This window comes from Phallusia mammillata, chromosome 1 (genome assembly GCF_965637545.1).
Source record: "Phallusia mammillata chromosome 1, kaPhaMamm4.hap1.1, whole genome shotgun sequence".
NCBI classification, from domain to species: Eukaryota; Metazoa; Chordata; class Ascidiacea; order Phlebobranchia; family Ascidiidae; genus Phallusia; species Phallusia mammillata.
The window spans coordinates 1404834-1426983 of NC_137252.1; the positions used below are offsets into that span (position 1 = coordinate 1404834).

At 36.9% G+C, this 22150-nt stretch overlaps 3 protein-coding genes, 1 long non-coding RNA gene and 1 pseudogene across 6 annotated transcripts; 3 read left to right on the forward strand and 2 right to left on the reverse strand.

The window, feature by feature from the left end:
* The first annotated feature begins 112 nt into the window (after positions 1-112).
* Positions 113-1197, forward strand: LOC145232783 (uncharacterized). Its single transcript, XM_080097463.1, has one exon. The coding sequence runs from the start codon at positions 226-228 to the stop codon at positions 790-792; it is 567 nt and encodes a 188-aa protein (XP_079953589.1). The 5' UTR covers positions 113-225; the 3' UTR covers positions 793-1197.
* LOC145232730 (uncharacterized) lies at positions 1092-3348 on the forward strand. Of its 2 annotated transcripts, none has more exons than XM_080097410.1 (10): positions 1092-1315; positions 1480-1656; positions 1745-1880; positions 1936-2060; positions 2210-2374; positions 2453-2647; positions 2784-2884; positions 2960-3064; positions 3129-3202; positions 3259-3348. In XM_080097410.1, the coding sequence occupies exons 2-10, from the start codon at positions 1539-1541 to the stop codon at positions 3287-3289; spliced, it is 1050 nt and encodes a 349-aa protein (XP_079953536.1). In that variant the 5' UTR covers positions 1092-1315; positions 1480-1538; the 3' UTR covers positions 3290-3348. The 2 variants fall into 2 exon arrangements, with proteins under 2 accessions (XP_079953536.1, XP_079953528.1); XM_080097402.1 differs by having other exon boundaries at positions 1258-1315; positions 2210-2395.
* Positions 3349-4034: 686 nt separating this feature from the next.
* On the forward strand, positions 4035-8625 carry LOC145232837 (receptor-type tyrosine-protein phosphatase epsilon-like; annotated as a pseudogene). The gene is made up of 15 exons (XR_013860930.1): positions 4035-4081; positions 4614-4727; positions 5020-5116; positions 5503-5705; positions 5904-6035; positions 6169-6297; positions 6359-6494; positions 6548-6647; positions 6848-6936; positions 7008-7081; positions 7180-7305; positions 7377-7493; positions 7638-7783; positions 7913-8048; positions 8114-8625. The product of XR_013860930.1 is annotated as a receptor-type tyrosine-protein phosphatase epsilon-like (transcript).
* On the reverse strand, positions 8623-17421 carry LOC145232815 (receptor-type tyrosine-protein phosphatase alpha-like). Its single transcript, XM_080097497.1, has 20 exons — positions 17331-17421; positions 17005-17105; positions 16753-16857; positions 16300-16396; positions 15988-16105; positions 15758-15819; positions 15328-15461; positions 14905-15001; positions 14445-14647; positions 13500-13631; positions 12955-13094; positions 12757-12892; positions 12179-12279; positions 11799-11887; positions 11664-11737; positions 11403-11528; positions 11228-11338; positions 10752-10897; positions 9665-9800; positions 8623-9481 (listed from the first exon to the last, which is right to left on the reverse strand). The coding sequence occupies exons 5-20, from the start codon at positions 16071-16073 to the stop codon at positions 9407-9409; spliced, it is 1848 nt and encodes a 615-aa protein (XP_079953623.1). The 5' UTR covers positions 16074-16105; positions 16300-16396; positions 16753-16857; positions 17005-17105; positions 17331-17421; the 3' UTR covers positions 8623-9406.
* A 1553-nt stretch (positions 17422-18974) lies between these two features.
* Positions 18975-19423, reverse strand: LOC145212858 (uncharacterized). The gene is made up of 3 exons (XR_013856799.1): positions 19331-19423; positions 19147-19253; positions 18975-19070 (listed from the first exon to the last, which is right to left on the reverse strand). It is a non-coding gene; the product is annotated as an uncharacterized LOC145212858 (long non-coding RNA).
* Between the last annotated feature and the right edge of the window lie 2727 nt (positions 19424-22150).

Below are 22150 nucleotides of genomic sequence, written 5' to 3' on the forward strand. Positions count from 1 at the left end.
CGAAATGTGAGCTTTAAACCGGATTTGTGAAAAGCAGCTTGCAACGCTGACTTTATTTCCTTGGTGGCTTCCCGTCCAAACGATATTCTGTGGAGCAGATTAAGAAGGCTGAATGAGTTGGACAAAGACTATTTCACCAGTCTGGAACGACTCAGGGAAAAGTGCCAAAGATCTGCGTTTCCCGAACGCATTACAGAACAGTGTTTAAGTGTTTCGAAAACTTGGATGAAACGGTTCGCGTCACCAACTTGTCGATCCCGCAAACCAAGGATAGCTTGGGGTACAGCTTTCCCACAGGCCTTGAAGTTAACAGCTAAGGAAAGGGACTTACAACTTTCCGCGACTGTAGTTTATAAAAGAGCAAGTACCCTGGGGAACCTTCTGACTAATTACAGAAGCTTGGCCCATGCGCCAAAACAACCCGTCGGCCAGTCGCGCCCTTGCGAAAAGTGTGCTTTGTGTGGCAATCATGGTAGTCATAAGAGCATGGTTTATAAACAGCGCAAGTTCACAACACACGGACAAGTTTTAGAATTGAAACAAGACCTGGACTGCAAGTGCTACGGCATATATGCGGCTACTTGCAACATATGCAGCGCGCAATACATTGGACAAACAAAAAACCGGTTTAGCACCCGTTGGACACATCACAGATCCACATGGAAAGAACACAAAGTAAATGAGGAAAATGACAATGCAGCATTATTGCACCACTACGCCACAAAACACATAGCAGTTTTTTCAACACACCCCGACATAACACAATGTTTTAGCGTAACGTTTCTACAGTAGCCGGCACCTAAAGACCTGGATGCATGTGAAGCCAAGTGGATTAAAATAACACAGGCCACCATCAATATTCAAAAAATGGTTTTACCTAGATTGCGCTGATTCGCAGAGTTATTTCTAATCTTGCGCGTGTCTGTTGACGTTATCTTTTTCCGTTTTACGCCTCTCACCTTTTCTCCTTTTTTCCGCCGTCGCGTCTGTTTTTTCGTCCTTGTTACATTTACGCTTTTGTGCTCGTGTAGACTGTGTTAACCAAACTAGACATAAATGCTTTTATTGTTTTAAGTTTTTTACTATTTTATTTTGTATGCTGTTACATCTGTTCTCTTTTGATTTACCTTCGTTGTTTGCAGTTTTTAGAGACTGACGATGCCTGAATAGGTGAAATATATATCTCGAATATACCAACCCAGTGTCTACTGATTTTGAGTCAGAAGCATTTGCTTCTTAATTAATCATTTACTGAAAGAATTTTGACTCAGTGATCGTGGATATTAACATGCCTACTATTAGAGGGACAGATCCGGTGAATAGCATTTATGTTTATCCGTTTGTAGGGCTATTTATTTATTTTTGCTATCAATTGTGCCAAATGCACTGCAATTTTTTAAAACTTAACGTGTTAATCGGTTAAACAACTTATTTGGCAAAATATTTGCAGAAATCAGTTAACAATGAGGTACTCTCCAGGTTGCAACAAAACTTGTCAAGCAGTGAAGGAAAGTGTGTTGATATTATCTGACGATCTTATGGATGCAAACACTGCACTGGAGAAATGTTCTTTGTTGGGTGGAAATCTTGCAATGACTGCTGACCCGCAGATCAACACAACTCTCACTCAAATCATGACAGACAAATACACGACAGGTTGGCATATGTGCATCTGATATTAAGGCTTGGCAACAAAGTACAACATATAGACCCAACTGCCTGTCTCAACAAAGCGTTATTTTAGACTTGCAGCGGGTTTATATTTTTTTTGAGCCGGACAAATATGAACGATGCAAATACTCATATAGTTCGGCTGAACTGGATTTCTGGAAAAGTACAAAATCTCTCGGACATCTGTGGTATTTCGACTTGTACAGAAGGTGAAAAAAAGGAACAAATTTGTCACTATCAATTAAACCTAATTATGTTGAACAGGAATCTTGAAAAGGCGATGGAATCAATTTACATTTGTGAGGCATGGAAAAACAGGAGGCTGGAGACATGGAAAGTGAACATTGGAAGAAATTGTGCACGCCTAGACGGCGATGGAAATTGGAACGGTTAGTTATCGTTGTAGCCAGATCAACAACACTGATTGGATCACAATATTATATTGAAACCTAAACTTATTTCTACTGTTTATGGTTTAGGTCTGTCAGGAACAAAAAAATTTTTTAATTTCTTTGAACGCACTTACAAATATTTGCAGGATGGAATCTGCGATATTCTTTATTTTCCGACACTAAAACAAGAAAACGCCAAAAACAAATGTTTATTTATGGAAGCATCGGTTTAATGAGTGGAAGCAAATTGCGAAGTGCCAATAAACCGTTTGAAAGCTTTAACAAATCAGATGGATCGTTCCTGGCACCAAGTGAGCGTTTGGTCTTAAAACGTATAACTTCTACCTCATGTTAAAAAAGTATTTTTACCGTATTCACCGTATTTTTAGAAGTCGACGTGTTTGTTGGAGCTCGTTACAACACGTCGTTGCATGGCTGGTATTGGAGCGACGGATCTCCAGCAAACTTTCCCGTTTCCAACGTTACAATTTGCCAGCAGGGAGCGTTGCATTATGAGATCGAATGGGAGCAGTCAAGCATGAACTCCAGTGGGGAACCGGCTTACTACGCTTGTCAAGTAAAATGTGAGTAATTACAATCTTTTTAAGTGTGTAAAATGTTTCGGTAAGATGTTCTTGTTTTTTTTTTTGGAAAGTTAAGTAATCGTGACCTTATTTAACTTTCGCAAACATTTACTGTAACGTCTGAAATCACGTTTAGTCAATGCTACTGTGGAGACATTTCCATGCAACGCTTCAACTGTGCTTGTCAATTGGACTGGACTTGATCAATTCATCAACAACAACAATCTAACAGCGCAAGTAAGAACCAATCGTCCCTAGAGATAATCTAACATAAGTTTAAGAAATGTGATTTGTTTCTGATGTTGTCTTTAGGTTGAGATTCATGTTTTGGAAACAAACAGAAGAATTTCGGCTCCATATGCAGATCTATCGACTAACATAGAGAATCTAAGATTTTCAAAAACATATATCATTAAAGTAAACGGCTACAAAAAATTTGAAAGCATCGTGCAAATCAATTTACCCACTTTATAATTTACAGGTCACAGCAATGCTTCTCAACGACCAAAATAGTAACAACATATGGAATCCCCCCATCGAGTTGCTATCCAAAAGGTAAGCGAATGTGTCACGTCTGCTATTTGTATAAACCCCAAAACACGTTCTTTTAGTAAACACGACTGCAGAAACATTTCCATGTAACGCTTCTACTGTGCTTGTCGGTTGGAATGGACTCGATCATTTCATCAACGAAAACGCACTTACAGCGCAGGTATGAAGCAAAATCTGTAATATTTGCTTTATGTACATCAAAACAGAAGTAAAGTAGGAAAAACAAAAGAAATAAACCAAAGAAACCAGAATTTTCTATCATAAATACCTGCAGGTTGCGATTGATGTCCAGGGTTGGAATCGAACAATCTCTGTTCCTTATTCCGACAGTTCCGCGACATTAGAAAATCTTTTAAACTCTGCTTTGCATGATATTAAGGTAACCGTAGTTTCCTTTCATTGGTTGAAAACTACGTATCTTTTACTGGAATTAACTTACATTTTTGTACGTCCAGGTCACAGCGATTGTCACTGGTTCAATCAACACAAACATCACATCCAATTTGAAAGTAAGAACTCCGGGAAATCCGCCTCCAAGCTGTTTTCGTGAAGACATCCCGACCAATACTGCAATGAGTGTTGCAAAGATTGCTGGTCTGGTGATTGGGTTGTTGCTTCTGCTGCTTGCCATTGTTGTGTCGTTGGTCATGTTTATTCGTCGAAGGCACAGGTTTGATTTTAAACTTCGGATTTATATTGCAGCTAATTGTCAAAGTGCAGAGAAACTGTAAACAAAAATCTGAAAGTAATTTAAGTTAACATTGATAAAGAGGAATCTAACTCCCTTCATATAAATAAAAACCTTAAACCTGAAATATGTTTTACGTATTTGCAGGTACAGCAAAGAAGTTTCAAATCCTCAAATTCTTGCATCACCTCAAGGTGCCTTTGTTAAACTCGACTTGCCCATATATTTAAGATTGCTTATGTAAGAGCTTGAAAATACTTGAAAAAGTACAAAATACAACAAGTCATTTTAAATAACTTGACAGAAATAGACAGAATATAGCTCAAAACAAATTACATTGGCCCACCTAAATTAAACTAAATGACTGATATCTTTTGGCAACCACAACTTAATATTTTTACAGCCAATTTTTTTTGAAAGTTTGAAAAGTTGTAAACCATCAGTATGAACTAGTACACATAACTGAAAACTTGTAAATCGTTGTAATCACGTTCAAAATCTTAATATTAGGTAAAAAAGTAAACGTTTTTTATAGTATACTAAAAACTATTTCCATTAGGGCCTAGGTACTTTGTTTTCACGGAAAACTTATTCTCGCATTTTCGAAAACGTTTTTTTTTTTCAACATGTTTTCTTCTTTTGCTTAGTTGGTAACAATTTATACATTAAGCGTTTTGTAGTGTACTTAAAATTATTTGTGCCAGTTTAATCAAAAACTTGTTTCAGTTCCAGACTGTGACTATCAAAACGTAGAACATGAATCCAAGTCAAACCAAAAACTTGTTCTGGTTGTTCGAGAAAAATGCTGAGTCAGGATTTCTTTTGTCCAACGAATTTGAGGTAGGACTGTTGTGTTAACTATGTCGAACAAATTCATGTTAGGTCCTAATCAGCACACTGTAGTGCCTTCCCTGTGCAATTTCAACGCAGATTCGGTTTTGTAACCTTACACTCAAATCAGACTTTAAAAAAGTCCTAATGCGCACAAAAATCGTAATTTAACAGCGTAATTATAATGGACTTTGGAAGTTACATGCTAATGACATACACGCATGAGTTAGTTACTATTGATAATTCACACATGCTGCAAGCACATGCTAACCAAGTGAGACCAATTTTAAAACATTTTCAGGAAATTCAAAACAAAAGCAAAAACAACCAGAGAACAAGAGACGTGTCACAGTTGCCGCAAAATGCTGTGAGAAACCGCTACAAGAATATTTTCCCTTGTAAGCATTCAAATTACAAAATGCACAGTAGTTAAATTAAATAAGGTTATGGAATGTGGCTATTTTTTTCATGTGCAAAAAACAGTGTATGCAGAAACAAATTTGCAATGTTTTTCTTTTGCATGTTCACAGTAAACCAGGAATGCAAATAAACCATGTCACAAAAGATAAGCAGATGCTGTTTGTTTTACACTTATAGAGAGGTGTAGTCAAACAAAGTCCTGGTTTCTTAAACTGACAAATGCTTTCATTAGCATTGCCTTCAAAACAACAAAGCCGTGGATAAAGAACACATAGTGATAAGAAAATTTTTACAATCTGTGATACGATTGTGCAAACAGTAGTACGTATAATTGGCATCCTGCATTACTGTGTTTCTTTAATAGACGATCATGCTCGAGTGCTTTTGCAAGGAGGCGGTGGAAACGATTACATCAACGCCGCTTATATACCGGGTTACGATAACGAGAGGAAGTTCATCGCCACTCAGGGTCCGAAGAAGGAGACAATCAACGATTTCTGGTTGATGGTTTGGCAGGAAAACTCCAACATCATCGTAATGCTCACTGGTTTGATGGAAAACGGAAAGGTAAGTTTTGTTAATTAACGGCTTGGTGGTGTGAAATTTACTGCAAATGCCAAGGTTTGATTTTGACGATTGAGTAATACGTTTATATCATTTGGCTCAGTGAACCTGCATTGTAAAACTCGTATTTTGTTTGCTTGTAAATTATATAAGTCACTAGTCTAGTTGCGTTTAACGTTATTCATCGTTATTTTCCTGCAGGCAAAATGTGAACAATACTGGCCTGATGTTGAAACCGAAATCAACTTGTCCTAAGATCAGAAAGTTCGAACGCAGTTAGAAATGACCATCGGTGGAATCGTTTAACGACAGTTTGTTATATCTACGACCACTGTAAGTATCTCGTTTGTATCATGTAGTTTGGTTTTGAGTTTGTTTCCATTTCTGCGATATTAGGATTCTAAGCATTGTGGCTTGTATGTGGCCTGATGAGCGTTATACAGTTGATTGTACATACACTTCTCAGGAACAACGAACCATAACACAGTTGCAGTTTACAACATGGGATTACAGTAACTACATCCAACATGATCCACCTACGTAACATGGTCGATGATTTGCAAAACACAAATGATCCGATCATCGTGCACTGCAGGTAAAGACTTGACATACCTATTGTTAGTTTGATCGACCAATAGCCATATGTTTGGATGTAGTGCTGGAGTGGGGCGCACAGGCACTTGCATAGCGATGGACACTTTGTTTCATGAACTTGACGACAAAGGAACAGTTAATGTGCCGCAAATTGTTCTAAAAATGAGAGAGAATCGAATAGGCATGATACAAAATGCGGTACGTTTAAATTCAAATTCATTTTAATTTTGAATTGAAGGTCGCGTTTACAGAATCAATACAAGTACGTCTACAAACTTCTAATGGAGCGTGAGAATTTGAAGAAAACAACAAAGATGTGACTGAACTTCAATCTATGACTTCAAGTGAAATGTAAACAATTATTATTTTTAGCAAACTATATGCAAGTGTTGGCTATCAGTTTGACATGATAGCTAGAAAATATGCAAAGAAATTTTTGGGCTTTAATACTTGTACGAATGTGCTGGTTGCAATGTTATAGTACATCTGATATCTGCTTATTTTGTAAAGGACAGTTGATTTCCCAATGCGAAAGTTTTATTGTTTTTTAGCAACAAATTTCAGGAGAAGGAATTTAATATATTGTCATCTTGGAGATTTGGCGAGGAATGGCAGGAAAATCACCCACAGCTGAGAACATGTAAATTAACGGACCATGCTTCGCTTTTTGTAGTTTGATATACAAATAAAACACAAACATGTTGTTTTTAGACAACAACACTTCGGTAAAAGTTTGGGACAATAGAAGTGAGATGATCCAGCAATTGGATGCTTCTTACATTCAGGTAACTTATAAATTAACATCAAAGCTTCTTACAACGATTTTGGCGTATTTCCGAAAAATCAGATCATTATTAAAAACGCAATTTCTTTAAATATACAGGATCATGGCTCTTCAGAATTCTTCATCGCAGCAAGAAATCCTGCTCCAGGAGAAGAAGAAAACTTTTGGAAGATGATCATGGAGAGAGGAGCTCCGCTTGTTGTTGATTTGGACAACAGCATTCAAGTAAGTGTGCCAATTTTAATCCATATTCTTTTTTCAGTAACCACGCCTTCATGCAATACATCTGTTATCAGATTCCAACCAATGCAGCTTTACAATACGAAGCTATTTCGGTTTCCGTATGCGATGTAAATGAAAGCAACCTGTACAATCTGATTACCGTCGACCTCCGGTCTGCAACTAAGGCATTCGTAAGTTAAACTTTTACTTTAACTGTTAACTTTCAAATCACATTTCTTTTTAGGCCATCGTACAAAGTGAGTATGATGGCGTTTGGCTGTATAAAAAGTCACTAAAAACAGTGCTGATTAAAACGTAGCTTAACTTGTGTATAGGCTGCCCAGCAATTGATGCTTGTGCAAGTCAAGGGATGGAGTGACGTGGAACGACCGCCCAAAGAAATTGATTTTATCAAAATTATCGAGAAAATGCAACTAATAAGGGCAAAACAGAAATGCCAGTGTGTGTTGGTTGCTTGCAGGTAAACCTTGTGCCTGTATCGCATTGATTCGTGTCAGCCATAATTTTCAATAAACCTAAACACAAATCGTGTCTACACCTGAAGCCCACCTTCGCTACATTTTCCAACACGACTTGTTCTTTATCGCAGTAATGGATCAACAAGAACTGGGACCTTCATCGCTCTGGTGAACATTCTCGAACGTTTAAAGGCTCTAAAGCGGGTGGATGTATTCCGAACTGTGAAAGACCTGAGAGATATGAGACCGAATATGGTCGACAACAAGGTAGTGTTTTACGGAAGAATCAGAAATAAAGATTAAGTCTTCAAACAATGTTTATGTTTTTACAGGAACTCTACAAATACTGCTACTCGGTCGTCATGCATTATCTGTCTGATTTCGACACTTATTCAAACTTCAAGTGAACTACATCAAAAAATACCTAGCATAACAAACGGGACAAAATTCATTCATTGTGCAAATTGTATTACGTCAGTTCGCATATGAAGCGTCTTTGGTTATTGTTTTTATAAGTAATTGTGCTTACTTGATCTGTCTGTTTGTTTGTTTGTTGTATACGTGCGCTCAATTTATTCGTTTGTTTGTGTGAAGCACATCTGAGTGAAAATGTCGCATGAAAAGCCGCTCACCACAGATACGAATCAAAAAAAGTTTTCAATGCGTTTCTTTGCTTAAAAATCTTACAAATAACTGTCTCCTGACCCATTGCATTCACTTTCAAACACTGAAAAACTTCCGCAAAACTGTTTCAATAGTTTAATGACGACCCTGATCAGTGCTGACTTGCATATTATTTATTTTATAATGCGGTATATAAACACCAAACCAAACCTCTCAATACCTTGTCATCATTTTGTATTGTTAACAGTCATTTTAATATCAGAATATCTTCATACGCACATCACGAAAATAAGCATTTCAGGTACAACGAAACTTTTCAAAGCCCCTAAATCCCCGAAAATGGTTACGTGGAAAATAAACAAAATCAGCTGCATTGCAAAGAAACGCGCCTTTTTGTTGTTTGGTCCACCCCAATTGAATAAGTAATCTATTTTAGAATCGGTTTTGTGTTTATATATTTGGTGACGTGCTTAAGCCAAGTCTGTAAAAAAGGTTACGTTTCATAACGATTACGTTAATATGTTCAACTGCATTAGACCTACATTTACGACACGATCTGTGACATGCGAATATCAAGACACAAAAGTTTTGTACAAAAATGGGACAGTAGATTCTGAATTCCAAGTTTCTTCCACACACTGATACCTTTACATTCATGGAATTCAAAATTGTTCCCCAGAGCATTTCGATATTAGTCCCCAAAAAAATTACCCACGAGTGAAATCATAGATCGACAAAAATCAACGAAGCACGAAATCCAACACATTTTGCAGAAATTACAGAAAAACAACGAAAAAATTTTAATACAGGAAAATAAAAATGTTTCTGAATCGTAATTACGCAAAAATGTGATTGCTCTTGAACTTAAAGCAGTCTCTAATGGTTGTTTTTAAAAGGAGCTAGAAGTTATTTGACAACCAACGATAAACGAAACACACACATGTCCCAAGATAAAAAGTATTTTTCAAAATAGTTTACAGTTGACAATAAATGCGTATAAGTCACTTAAAGTTAGAATAAGTGTCAAAATCGGAAAGATATTGCATGACGACCGAGTAGCAGTATCTGTAGAGTTCCTGTAACAACATATAGACATTACTTGAAGACTCACTAACTGGACAGTGTTTATTTCAGCTCCCAATCGCTAAGTATTCACCAGCGCTCTCGTTATTAGTGTAACGCCCCATTAGGTCACTTACTCCCAATTTTATAATTACTGCTTTAATACTTTTTTGTAATGATGATTTGAAAAACATTACCTTGTTGTCGACCATATTCGGTCTCATATCTCTTAGGTCTTTCACAGTTCGGAATACATCCACCCTCTTTTGGACCTTCAAACGTTCGAGAATGCTGACCAGAGCGATGAAGGTTCCAGTTCTGGTTGATCCATTGCTGTAAACACATCAATATTATAGAATCAGGTATTTTGCGTTCAGACCAGAAAAACGGCTTCAGGCATTGGTTTTCCCCCAGATGATATTAAAGCCTCAAAAGTTTTTGATCAAAAACGCGGCTGTCCGTTAATGTACGTCGAGACCAAACAGAACAAGCAGCAATTGCGTGATAGGCGCGTGTCTGGGGCGACGCTTGGCGGGCATTAAACTTGATTATGTGAACGGAGTTTTCATAACAATGTAACAAAGGCGACTTTTCTAGCAAATGCTTGAGGTAGTTATAACGTATAATTGTTAGCTAAAGTTTTAAGTGATTATTGTGCGTGAGTTGCGGCAGTAAATTTTGTGCATCAGTTTATATTGTGCGTAAGTTAAGACATTACTTTCACTGCAATTCGTTATTGATGCTGTTGAGACAATGCAATGGTGCGGAATAATTGAAACAATTAACAAAAGCCCGCACGTAATTTCCGGGTGCACTTAACTGTTTATTGATAAGTTTCCTCATTAACTTTTATTTGCTGGTGCGTCGCAAGTCCAGAAAACTTTTCCAGAGGCGTCGCAACAAAAACAGTTTGAGAACCACTGTATTGAAGGAATGATTCGCACCCACTAGTTTTAATGGGTTTTAAATGTGTATGAACTAGTAGTTATATGTCAAAACATGTTGATATTGTTTGAAATCAAACTTAATTAGGGTAGTTCAACAGGACTTGGTTTCTCAGCTCAGATTTGAGTTTAATTTCTTTACAATAGTAAAGCGTAAGCTCCTAATGAGCTGCTGTCGCGGTTTTAAATCCCAAATTTATCGAGTTTGGACTTTTCTTCCACTCGCTTGTTCGTATAAACGTCCGTATGAGACCGGCATAACTCGGCATTTCGCCTCTAATTAGTTGTTGCGCGTTTTCACAAACAAATATTTAGACGTGGTATCCAAGTAAAACATTACCTGCATCCTACCAACACACACTTGCAATTCTGTTTGGTCTTCAGTCGTTGCATTTCCTCGATAATTTTGATGAGATCCATTTCTTTCGGAGGTTGTTCCACGTCATTCCATCCCGTGACTTGCAAAAGTATTACTTGCTGGGCAGCCTGACACAAAACAAGGGTTTTATTCAACTTTGTGAGAACAACTATAGTTTTGTTGAAAACAAAGAAAGCTAAGTGTGGTTTAACTTTGCCATTTCTTTACAAGATACGTAATAATTCACAACGCAAAAGTGTAAGATATTTTTTTGTTAAACGGTAAAGAATTGAATCGAAACTCTTGTTTGAAACTTAGGCCATTACAGTACACATGTTTCCATATTTGATATTGCTATACATAACGCAAACTCTCCTTGCCAACCTGCAATAACCTTTCCAAAATACTCTCTCTATGTATATATATTTATCGGTGCTGTTCGGAAGTTATTAACTTACAAAGGTTGTTGACCAAACGTTAACAGTTATCAGATTGTGAACGTTGCTTTCATTCACGTCACGTACAGAAACCGAAATGTCTTCATATTGTATGGCTGTATTGATTAGAATCTAAAAAAGATGTATGATATATAGTAAAGGTCTATTATAGAAAGATATAAACTGTCAAATTTACTTGAATGCTGTTGTCCAAATCAACGACAAGTGAAGCTCCTCGTTCAACGATCATCTTCCAGAAGTTTTCTTTTTCTCCTGGACCAGGATTTCTTGCTGCGACAAGGCAGTCTGAAGAGCCATGTTCCTGTAAAGAGAAACCTTTGCATTTGATTGACCACAACCCAAAATGCATTCGATTGATCCTCATTGGTTTTAGTGAAATGGTAAATGCATTTAAAGCATTCTGGCTCCAAAAAAATCACATCTCGAAAGTTATTACCTGGATATATGAAGCATCTAACTGCTGTATTCTTTTATTCTTATTGTTGTTGACTTTGACTGATGTGTTCTTGTCTAAAAACAAATATTGTGTGTGATAGGATAAAATATTAAATATTTTTAGTGAATTATTTACATGTTCTGAGCTGTGGGTGATTTTCCTGCCATTCTTCGCCAAATCTCCACGATGACAGCGTGTTGAATTCTTGGTCTTGCACTTTCTTACTAGAACAGAAACCTTTACTGTTTCATCTTATCAATTACTACTAAAACAATATGTGTACAATATGCCTAAGCGATCGTATGTCACGTTCGCTTACAAAAGGATCAATATTTAAACTTTTACGTATCAACCGGTTGGGTCAAGTGCTTAGATATCGCAATAATACCTAATATACTACTAAACTGTTCGGATACAAGTTACTTTTAAACAATACAAGATAATACAACTACTAAAACGGTAACAGCCCTGTATCCAAGCTAACAAAATAAAACATTTGGCAGCTAATTAGTCACATTTCACTTGAAGTCATCGACTGGAGTTCGGTCACATCTTTATCTGTTTCCTCCAAACTTTCACGCTCCATAAGCAGTTTGTAGACGTACATGTATTGTTTCTGTAGAAAATATACACTATTGAAACTGATTTAGGCGATACTAAAATTTTTTTTTTTTTTTTTTAAATAAAAATTTTTGAAAAAAAAAACCAGCACATTAGCTAAACCAAAATGTTGTAATGAAACGGCAGACGTACAATCGTAATCAAATGTAATCAAAATTGTGGTCAAGTAAACACAAATGTTAGTAAAGATTCATATTCAGGTTTACAACGCCTCCTCACCAGTGCATGCGCAAATGGTTCGCGTTTATTGACGGCGAGAATTATCATGAGGCCCCATACTTACGTAACTGTTTTCAGTGTCAAGTTGTGTATTGAAGATAAAAATACACAGCAATAACATAACTATAGTCAAGTCGATTCATAACATCAGGCCAACTAAAGTCTAATGTAAGTAAAGCATACCGTTCAAAGTTAGGTTTATTGAATCTATATGATTAATGTATCAAGTGCAATTGGGTGATGATCAGCTTACCACATTTTGAATCATGTCTTTTCGATTCTCTCTCATTCTTAACACGGTTCGCGGCACATCAACTGTTCCTTTGTCGTCAAGTTCATGAAACAAAGTGTCCATTGCTATGTAAGTGCCTGTGCGTCCCACTCCAGCACTACATACAAACATATGCTTCATTTGAGTGATCAAATAACATAGGGTTGATTAAGTCTTTACCTGCAGTGCACAATGATTGGAGCATTGGTGTTTTGCAAATCATCAACCATGTTACGTAGGTGGATCATGTTGGATGTAGTTACTGGAATCCCATGATCGGGCCAAGTTGTAAACTGCAGCTGTGTTACCGTTCGTTGCTCCTGTAAAACATACCCGCATAACTTATAATAACCTTTTTGTAGGGGTTGATAAGATTATGGGCAATCAATCGAACTTCAATCAAATTATATCTAGCATCAAACAGTTCATGTTATTTTAATTATATGAAGCGGTTTTGGTCAGAACTTAAAAGGTTATCCAATCTCGAGCTAGTGGATTTCAAAGACATTCTATTGATAGACGCTTTGTATTTGCTGCAGCTCGTTTGCAGTCATTTCCTGCCTTTTTCTCTACGCCAAACCCTGATGGAAAGATCAGTTTCAGTTCAATTAATCAACAGGCAAGCCTCGTTGTATTCCAAGCTTTTGTGTTCAAGGAACCAAAGCGGTTTTGAAAACTTGTCAGACTGTTCGGAACAGATTTGATATTTTGTTCTTTGTACTTACCCTGTTTGTGAATAAAACCAACTGTCGTTGAAGAATGCCACCGATGGTTATTTCAAGTTGTGTTCGAACTGTAAGCACTGGCGACAATTCCCTTTGAGATTCAACGTCTGGCCAGTATTGCTCGCACTTTGACTGGTCGAAAAACAAGGTTCGCAACATTAGTGCAAATTGTACAATAATTTACGCTTGCTTGTTTTCCCTTAAAATGGGTTAAACCAGGGGTGCACAACCTTTTCGCTAAGACGGCCGCATCGCAGATATTTTTCAAACGACCGCCAATTAACCTAACTGCTTGTTTTTGTTTTTAAAATGATTATGTGAAAATAGGCTTTGTCCGACATACATAAACCATCTAATGGAGTCCAAAAAGCCCGGATAATTTGAAACTTGATCCACAGATTAAGCTAAAGTCTTACGACCAGTCTGAGCTATATTTATGACGTTATAATCTATATTGTGACGTAAGAGGGGACTGTTTACTTGCATTGTTTGCACACAATAGGCGTGTGTAAGTGTGATGCACAGAGTTACTAGGCTGGTAATACTCTTTACAGTCTTACAAAATCTATTTAAAGCTGTTTGAAAATCAGCATATTTAGCAAAGGAGTTTTATTTACGTCACAGCCACCAGTGCATATATTTTAATAAACATGTTCACGGCGGTACAAAATCGTCTATTCGGCCGTAGGTTGTGCACTCATGAGTTAAACATATATGTCATGTGGCATGATATGGTCGTTGTAGTACCCAATCATGACATCTTATAAGTTACGTATTACTCGAAACCCAAGTATGGCTATGCATTATGCTGATAACAACTTGGTCATTAATCACACCACAGTGGATTACTCACTAAACACTTCCTTGATTTAACCACAGTGCCCTGGCGAATGAAGGTTTATTTTCATAAATGTTTATTAGTGAAAAAGGAAAGCAATAACCAACCTTTCCGTTTTCCCTCAAGCCAGTGAGCATTACGATGATGTTGGAGTTTTCCTGCCAAACCATCAACCAGAAATCGTTGATTGTCTCCTCCTTCGGACCCTGAGTGGCGATGAACTTCCTCTCGTTATCGTAACCCGGTATATAAGCGGCGTTGATGTAATCGTTTCCACCGCTTCCTTGCAAAACCACTCGAGCATGATCGTCTATTGAACAAACAAATCAAGAAGCTAATAGCTGATTACGTTTCCACGAGATAAACTGATCTGTAATCTGTTTGTTAGTTTTTCGTCAAGAAGGCGCCTGGTTGATTTTTTTTAACAACGATAAATAGTTGGTAGCATTTGATAGCAACAAAACAGATTTGCTGATTAGTGTTTTATGTCATTGCTTTTCTGCTTAGGTGACTTAAAAAATACCTTTTCGCGCAAGAATCTAAGGTATTTATACGTTTTCTACTTACAAGGAAAAATGTTCTTGTACCGGTTTCTCACAGCGTTTTGCGGCAACTGTGACACGTCCCTTGTTCTCTGGTTGTTTTTGCTTTGGTTTTCGACTTTCTGAAACAGCAAAACATCCAAATATGAAATAGTTTAAAACTCCGATTTTCCAGCATTATTCTGATGTGACAATAAGGAAAAGTCGCTCGTGATCATTTTCTCTGTTAAAGCTGATTCAAGTGACATTACAGTGAAAACAAATCATCTGTAAATTATGTTATTTCTGGTGCAATATGATAACGCCTGATTAGATGAATTTTCCCCTCGATTTATCATTCTACTGATTGTGACGTTTCCTGGTTTCGATTGTGACGTATAGTCTGTGAATGAACCTTCCGGGTTTCGCTACGTGTATTCGATTAACAAATCTTACACCAGTAACTAACCTTAAACTCGTCGGAAAAAAGAGATCCTGACTCCACGTTTTTTTTGTACAAGTCAAACAATTTGGTGGCTCTGCAGTTGGACGCCGCGGTTTCAGGAAATAGGTTTTCGTAGACTTGGTTTTGAACTTCAGGCGCTAACAATTCAAAAATGAACAAGTTTTCATCAAATTGTGCTAACATTTTGAAAATAGGTGAAGTAACACAAACAAAAACACTAAACATTGTGTCAGAGTTCATCCAACAAACACATTTGAACAAAAACGAAGATGCTAGTTGTGAAATGTATCTCGTACACTTAAAATACTCAACATTTAGTGTTGACTCATAAGTCTAGTACGATTTGTGGCGGTTCAGATGAGAAACGTGTAAAGTATCCCTTTCTGATGTGTGTGTCAGTAAAGATAAAAAAAACATAAGACTTTGGCAGCACCTGAAAATCCAAGGCTTAAAGATTGATGAACTCCCTCATGACTAGGTTGATCCGTTCCAAGCCTATAAAGCACAAAAGATCTTCAATTTCACTTCTATTGTGCACTCTTAAATTACCCTCTTAACCGGCATGACTAAGCGCAGGTTTTTTCATGCATGCTATTTTGACAAGGTTTCAATATTTCGAACCCAAAACGAACTATTATTGACAATATCCATCGCAACAAGTACCTGTTTTTTCGTCTTAAAAACATGACCACCACCACAACAATGACAAGTACCAGAAACAACAGCCCGATCACCAGACCAGCAATCATTCCAACACTCGTTGAAGTCGCATTTAGATTTTCTAAACAAAACAGTTTGTTACACAAGGAGCACTGCTTTGGAGCACTTGCGTAACCGTGTGTAATCAAAGACGTAAAAACCTGTTTTAAAAATCGATCGGTGCTTACGTCAGCATATTGTTAGCACTCAAACCAAATGTCACGAAGCCTTCACAACTTCACGACATATGAGTGAACTTACGATACATGCCTTTACCTTTGGGATAACAGTTTGGAGGTAGATTCCCCGGAGTTTTTACTTTTTGATTGGATGTGATGTTTGTGTTGATTGAACCAGTGACAATCACTGCAACCTGGAATAAATAACAACGACAGTTCACACATTTTTATATGCAAGCTGTTGTATTTCTTTGTACTGTTTGCTTGAAGAGTAAAATCAAATGAGAAACGAATAAATGAAACAAGCATTTATAGCTTGGATAATTGCCAATCTACATAGCACAGACAAATAGTAATCACCACAGGCAAAAGAGTAATGAATGCGGTTCAATTACCAAATCACGTGACTGTGGAATGCGTGTCCGCGATTCACTTCCTTAAGGAAAATACACGAAGCGGAACCATAACACAAACCATACAAAAACCGGCAACGTCGAACTATATTAATTAACGAAAGTTTGCATCTTGTAAAGAGTAAAACGTTTCTCACTTGTATATTATAGACGGTAGAATGCTCCAAACTTCCTAGTGTTGTCGAATGGTCTGAATACGGAACTCGGAATTTCTTGTTTAATTTCGTGAAATGGACTTCCACCTGTTAGAAACAACAAGGATTTCGTTGTTACTGCATTTTGCCTAGCGAACTTTTTCTAACTAGCGCAAACTGATTAAATCGAAGCGTAATATTCATTATGTTGGGAAATTCAAACGAAAAATGATGTATTGAAACTAATTCCTTTACCTTTGCATTTAAATTGTGTTTGTTGATGAACTGATCCAATCCAGTCCAACTGACAACAACTGATGAGGCATTGCATTCAAAGGTCGTGGTATTGGTGACAACTGTTGTGCATAACGAAAAAGAAACAATAACACTTTTAAACCAAATGTGTGAATAAGTGTTTTTTACTTGTTGTTTTACGTTTTTTTATTTGTAATTTAATGTAGGTTAAACCTTATTTTATTTCTACTGGTGCAAATGTGACAATATATACGTCAGCAAATTTCAGTTATTGGGCAAGTTCTGTTGCTCATTACACATTACACAAGAACTAATTGTTATTTTACCTGCAGGAAAGCAGTTTGGAGGGGGATTTCCCGGAGTTGTTACTGTCAGATTGGATGTGATGTTTGTGTTGATTGAACCAGTGACAATTACTATGACCTGGAATAAATAACAAGACAAATTTGTTTGTTTAGAAAATATTGAAGCAAAAAGGGTGGGTTTGTTTAGAACAGTGCTTGGTGATACTTAATACGAACATTAAAAAACCTGCATCGTTATTAATTGGAGTTTACAATTGCCGGAAGAAAGCTAAGCGTCGCAGTATCATAATGTGGCGTACTGAAAGGGTTTCGATATACGTGTAGTTATTTAATTACAATTAAAACGACAAACGAGTTAAGCGGATACACCACTTGCATTACTGCTTAGAATGTAATGAGATAGACTTCATATAGCCATTAGTAAAAAAATTAAGGCGAGCTAAAAGTCTTACTCATGTCTCGTATTAGCATGGAACACACTTACGTGTATAATATTGACTGTAGAAGGCGTTAAACGTCGTACAGTTGCCGATTTGTCTGAATACTGACCGTAGATTTTCTCATTCAATACTGGTGTGAAAATCTCAACCTGAGCACATTTAACTCATTTAAAGAAATTATTTTTTACGAACTTTTACCACTATATTGCGGATAATAAAGGTTTGTAACCAGGCAAACAATCGTAAACGAGTAAAATGTTTGTTGAGACTCAAAAAATTGATCTGTTAACAGTAACACCTTTACCTTTGCAATTAATCCGTTTTTGTTAATAAACTGGTCAAGTCCAGTCCAACTGACAACAACTGTTGAGGCATTGCATTCAAAAGTCGTTGCGTTGGTAACAACTGTTGAAGCATAACGAAAATGTTATGCTCCCAAAAAATCACCAAAAATAGCTGCTAAGATTTCTCTTAGCTAAAAAAACGTCAGTGACGTATGGAAAAGAATAACCATCAGCACAAAATCAAAAGCAACTTGGCCCAGGATTGTGTTTGGAAACAATAACACTTTTGAAATTAAATGTGTGAAGAAGTGTTTTTTACTTGTTGTTTTACGTTTTTTTGGAATTCAATTTAGGTTAAACCTTACTTTATTTCTACTGGTGTAAATGTGACAATATATATGACAGCAAATTTCAGTTATTGGGCAAGTTCTGTTGCTACTTACGCATTACACAAGAACCAATTGTTAATTTACCTGCAGGAAAGCAGCTTTGAGGGGGGTTACCGGGAGTTTTTACTGTCAGATTGGATGTGATGTTTGTGTTGATTGAACCAGTGACAATCACTGTAACCTGCAATAAATAACAAGACGAATTTGTTTTGTTTAGAAAATATTGAAGCAGAAAGGGTGGGTTTGTTTGAAACAGTGCTTGATGATACCTAATACGAACATTGAAAAACCTGCATTTTTTGGAGTTTACAATTGCCGGAAGAAAGCTATGCGTCGCAGTATCATAATGTGGCGTACTGAAAGGGTTTCGATATACGTGTAGTTATCTAATTACAATTAAAACGACAAACGAGTTAAGTGGATACACCACTTGCATTACTGCTTAGAATGTAACAGGATGGATTCGATATAGCCATTAGTATAAAAAAATTAAGGTGAGCAAAAAGTCTTACTCATGTCTCTGTAAGCACGACACTCACTTACGTGTATAATATTGACTGTAGAAGGCGCTAAACTTCGTACAATTGCCGATTTGTCTGAATACTGACGGTAGATTTTCTCCTTCAATACTGGTGTGAAAATCTCAACCTGAGCACATTTTACTCTAGGAATGAAATTATTTTTTCTCGAACTTTTACCCATATATTGCGGATAATAAAGGTACCTTCACCTCTGCAATTAATCCGTTTTTGTCAATAAACTGGTCGAGTCCGGTCCAACTGACAACAACCGTTGAGGCGTTGCATTCAAAAGTCGTTGCGTTGGTAACAACTGTTGATGCATAGTCACAAAATTTAAAAAAGAATGTCAAATTATGCCTTTAACCCACACAAAGATTCTTTTATTACCTGGAGGATAGCAACTCGATGGTGGGTTAGGGAATGTTCTGAATTTACGCGTGAAGGAAACGTTAGAGCTAACGCAACCAGAGAGAATTGCTGTCACCTGGGATTTAAATGTTGTTTAAATAATTCTGCACAATTTCCGCGTATTACGTTGTTGAGCTACTTCGTGTTGTTACTGTTTTAGGTTATGTCGACGGTTACCGTTAACCTGTAATGTAAAAAAGAAATGTTCGCAATTTTTGACATAAATACCTTTAATTGATATTTTGTTTCAAAACTTAAGTTTCCAAGTGTAGTCGATCCATCTAAATACGGTGATGTATGTCTTTCGTTCAGTACCGAAACATGGATTTCGACCTACGTACAACACATTTCTCAATCTATAAAAATTTAACCTGCTTTGGATAAATGTTACCACTGGACTGAGATTATGTTTGTTGATAAATTGATCGAGTCCAGTCCACCTGACCACCACAGTTGAAGCGTTGCATCTAACTCTCTTTACTTTAGCTTTGACTAAAAGTGAAATAACAAGTTTAATTAAAATGCAGCAGCAGATTTGCACTGTATGTTTAATTTGTTTTTATTGCTTTGCAGCAACAGAAATATTCATCCACTATCTCTGTCAATTTTTCTACAGCATTTACTTGGACAAACACTGCCCTGGACTCTAAGTCGCGTGCTGTGATGTTCGATACTATAGTTCTATAGTTGGCTATTTTGTTATTTGGCAACAATTGCTGGCTAGACAAACGACGAATTCGGAACGTGTATTGAATCATAACCAAGGGATGGAGAAGTAATATGGACATGACTGTAAACCGCCATCGCATAGCTTTGAGGCCTGATTTCACAGTATGTGTCTGCAACTTTTGTATCTATAATATTACCTAGCTATAAAAAGTTAGTTGCTGGACTTAACCCGGTGCCAAACGGTGCCACGAATCTCATAAGGTTAAGATTAGGGTGAAAAAATGTCGTAATGATTAAAAGACATATCATAAAGCAGCGGGTGACTGACGTATGATTAAATGTCGTATACGGGTGATGAAATTTCGAGTGTGATAAAACGTCACTCAACCGTGCTAAATAAACCGAAAAAGTCCTGTTTAAGGTATTGTCTATTTTTGCCCATCATGTATGCCTTTTCTACGTGTTGTTCTTTTTAGCTGTACTTATTGTAGGACATGTATGGATCTGTCAAACAAACTTTCGAATTTCAACCGGCTTTTCAATACCAATTCGGCATCGGGCTTACACTTTCCAGGTAATGGTCAAATTTCAGACACACTTACAGCCATAAATGTAGACAAACTGTGGAGAAAACAACTTCACAAACCGCAACTAACAATTGAATGTATACGATATTTAATTTTTGTTTCCTATTTTTAACTTGCGCTAAACTCCAGCCAACCAACTCGCGATATCACTCACGTTTTACTTGATAAGCGTAGTAGGCCTTTCTTTTGCACTTTATGCTTGATTGTATATGTATTGTTTATTTTAAGATGAATTGTTTTGTTTTTACTCACGATTACTTTACTCACGTTTCACTTGGCAAGCGTAGTAAGCCACTTCCCCATTGTAGTTCATGCTTGACTGCTCCCATCCGATCCCATAATGCAACGCTCCCTGCTGGCAAGTTGTAACGTTGGAAACGCGAAAGTTTGCCCGAGATCCGTCCGTCCAGTACCAACCATGTAGCGATGTGTTATAACGAGCTCCAATAAGAATCCTAATGTCTAGAACAACATTTGCGAGTGTTATTTATAAATAGAAATAACACGATCAAAACATATTTTCTTTGTATGTTTTCAAACCAAACGCTCACTTGGTACCAGAAACGATCCCTCATATTTGGTAAACGTTTCATACGTTTTATGGACACTGCGTAACTTGCTAGAAATTGGATATGTATATCGCCCATAGGTGAATATTTCTTTTTGGCGCCCCAAGGTGTTAATTTTTGAAAACAAGGAATACCGGAATCTCCATCCTGAAAAGAATACAGATTTCGTTGTAGGTCAAACCTATGTAGATGGTTTTTGTTTGACTGCAGTAATAAAGATGAAAGAAAGAACGTATTAGTCAAAACGGGATAAATAGCAAGATAGTATCACAATAGTATTTTTATTGGGAAGCTACACGGAAATTGATGAATAAGTTTGTTTTTGGTTGTTGCAGGGGACTTTAGACATCGTAGTGTGCTTGTGGCCTTGGGTAATGTGTTAAGTATATTTAGGCATCATTGGTATATTTAATTCAAAATTTTCGACATTTTAGTACAAACATTTTGTTGTGGAACGTTAACAGTTACTAATCTGAGTAAAACGCAAACCTTGGACACTACAGTTTTCTCCAGTGGTTACATTCCACCTCTCCGTGTCTCTGCCATTCGAATATTTGCAGAAGTAAATGTTTTCACCATAAGTTCCAGGATTGCTATCAGAGAATAATCTGTTTAACTAGTTTGCATCAATTTGTTTGTATTTAAAATTGTCACCTTTTGTACAAGTCGAAATACCACAGATGTCCAAGAGATTTCGTACTACTCCAACCGACTTCAGCGGGATTCTTTGAGTATTTATATCGCCTAGGATCGGTGGTATTGTAAAAAATATAAACTCGCACTAAATCTGAAAAATGTTACGATTATTTGTTTTTTACTTTATTTTGTTTATTATGTACAATGTGTTGATTTAAAGCTAAGTTTATCCTCAACTATGGTTACAACATGGTCTGTTGTTGAACTATAAACCAGTTTTACAATACCAAGATTTTGCATTATAAAAACCTGTTGTGTGTTTGTCTGTCATGAGTTGA

Coding starts and splice junctions, on each gene's coding strand:
- LOC145232783 (XM_080097463.1), top strand. CDS start 226: ATGAAACGGTTCGCGTCACCAACTTGTCGATCCCGCAAACCAAGGATA.
- LOC145232730 (XM_080097402.1), top strand. CDS start 1,539: ATGGATGCAAACACTGCACTGGAGAAATGTTCTTTGTTGGGTGGAAAT. Junction 1,881..1,935: donor TATTTCGACTTGTACAGAAG/GTGAAAAAAAGG, acceptor TATGTTGAACAG/GAATCTTGAAAAGGCGATGG. Junction 3,065..3,128: donor CAAAAACATATATCATTAAA/GTAAACGGCTAC, acceptor TATAATTTACAG/GTCACAGCAATGCTTCTCAA.
- LOC145232815 (XM_080097497.1), bottom strand. CDS start 16,073: ATGATTGCTGGTCTGGTGATCGGGCTGTTGTTTCTGGTACTTGTCATT. Junction 15,002..15,327: donor TTTTTTCCGACGAGTTTAAG/GTTAGTTACTGG, acceptor TTGCTGTTTCAG/AAAGTCGAAAACCAAAGCAA. Junction 14,648..14,904: donor GTACAAGAACATTTTTCCTT/GTAAGTAGAAAA, acceptor TTTGTTCAATAG/ACGATCATGCTCGAGTGGTT.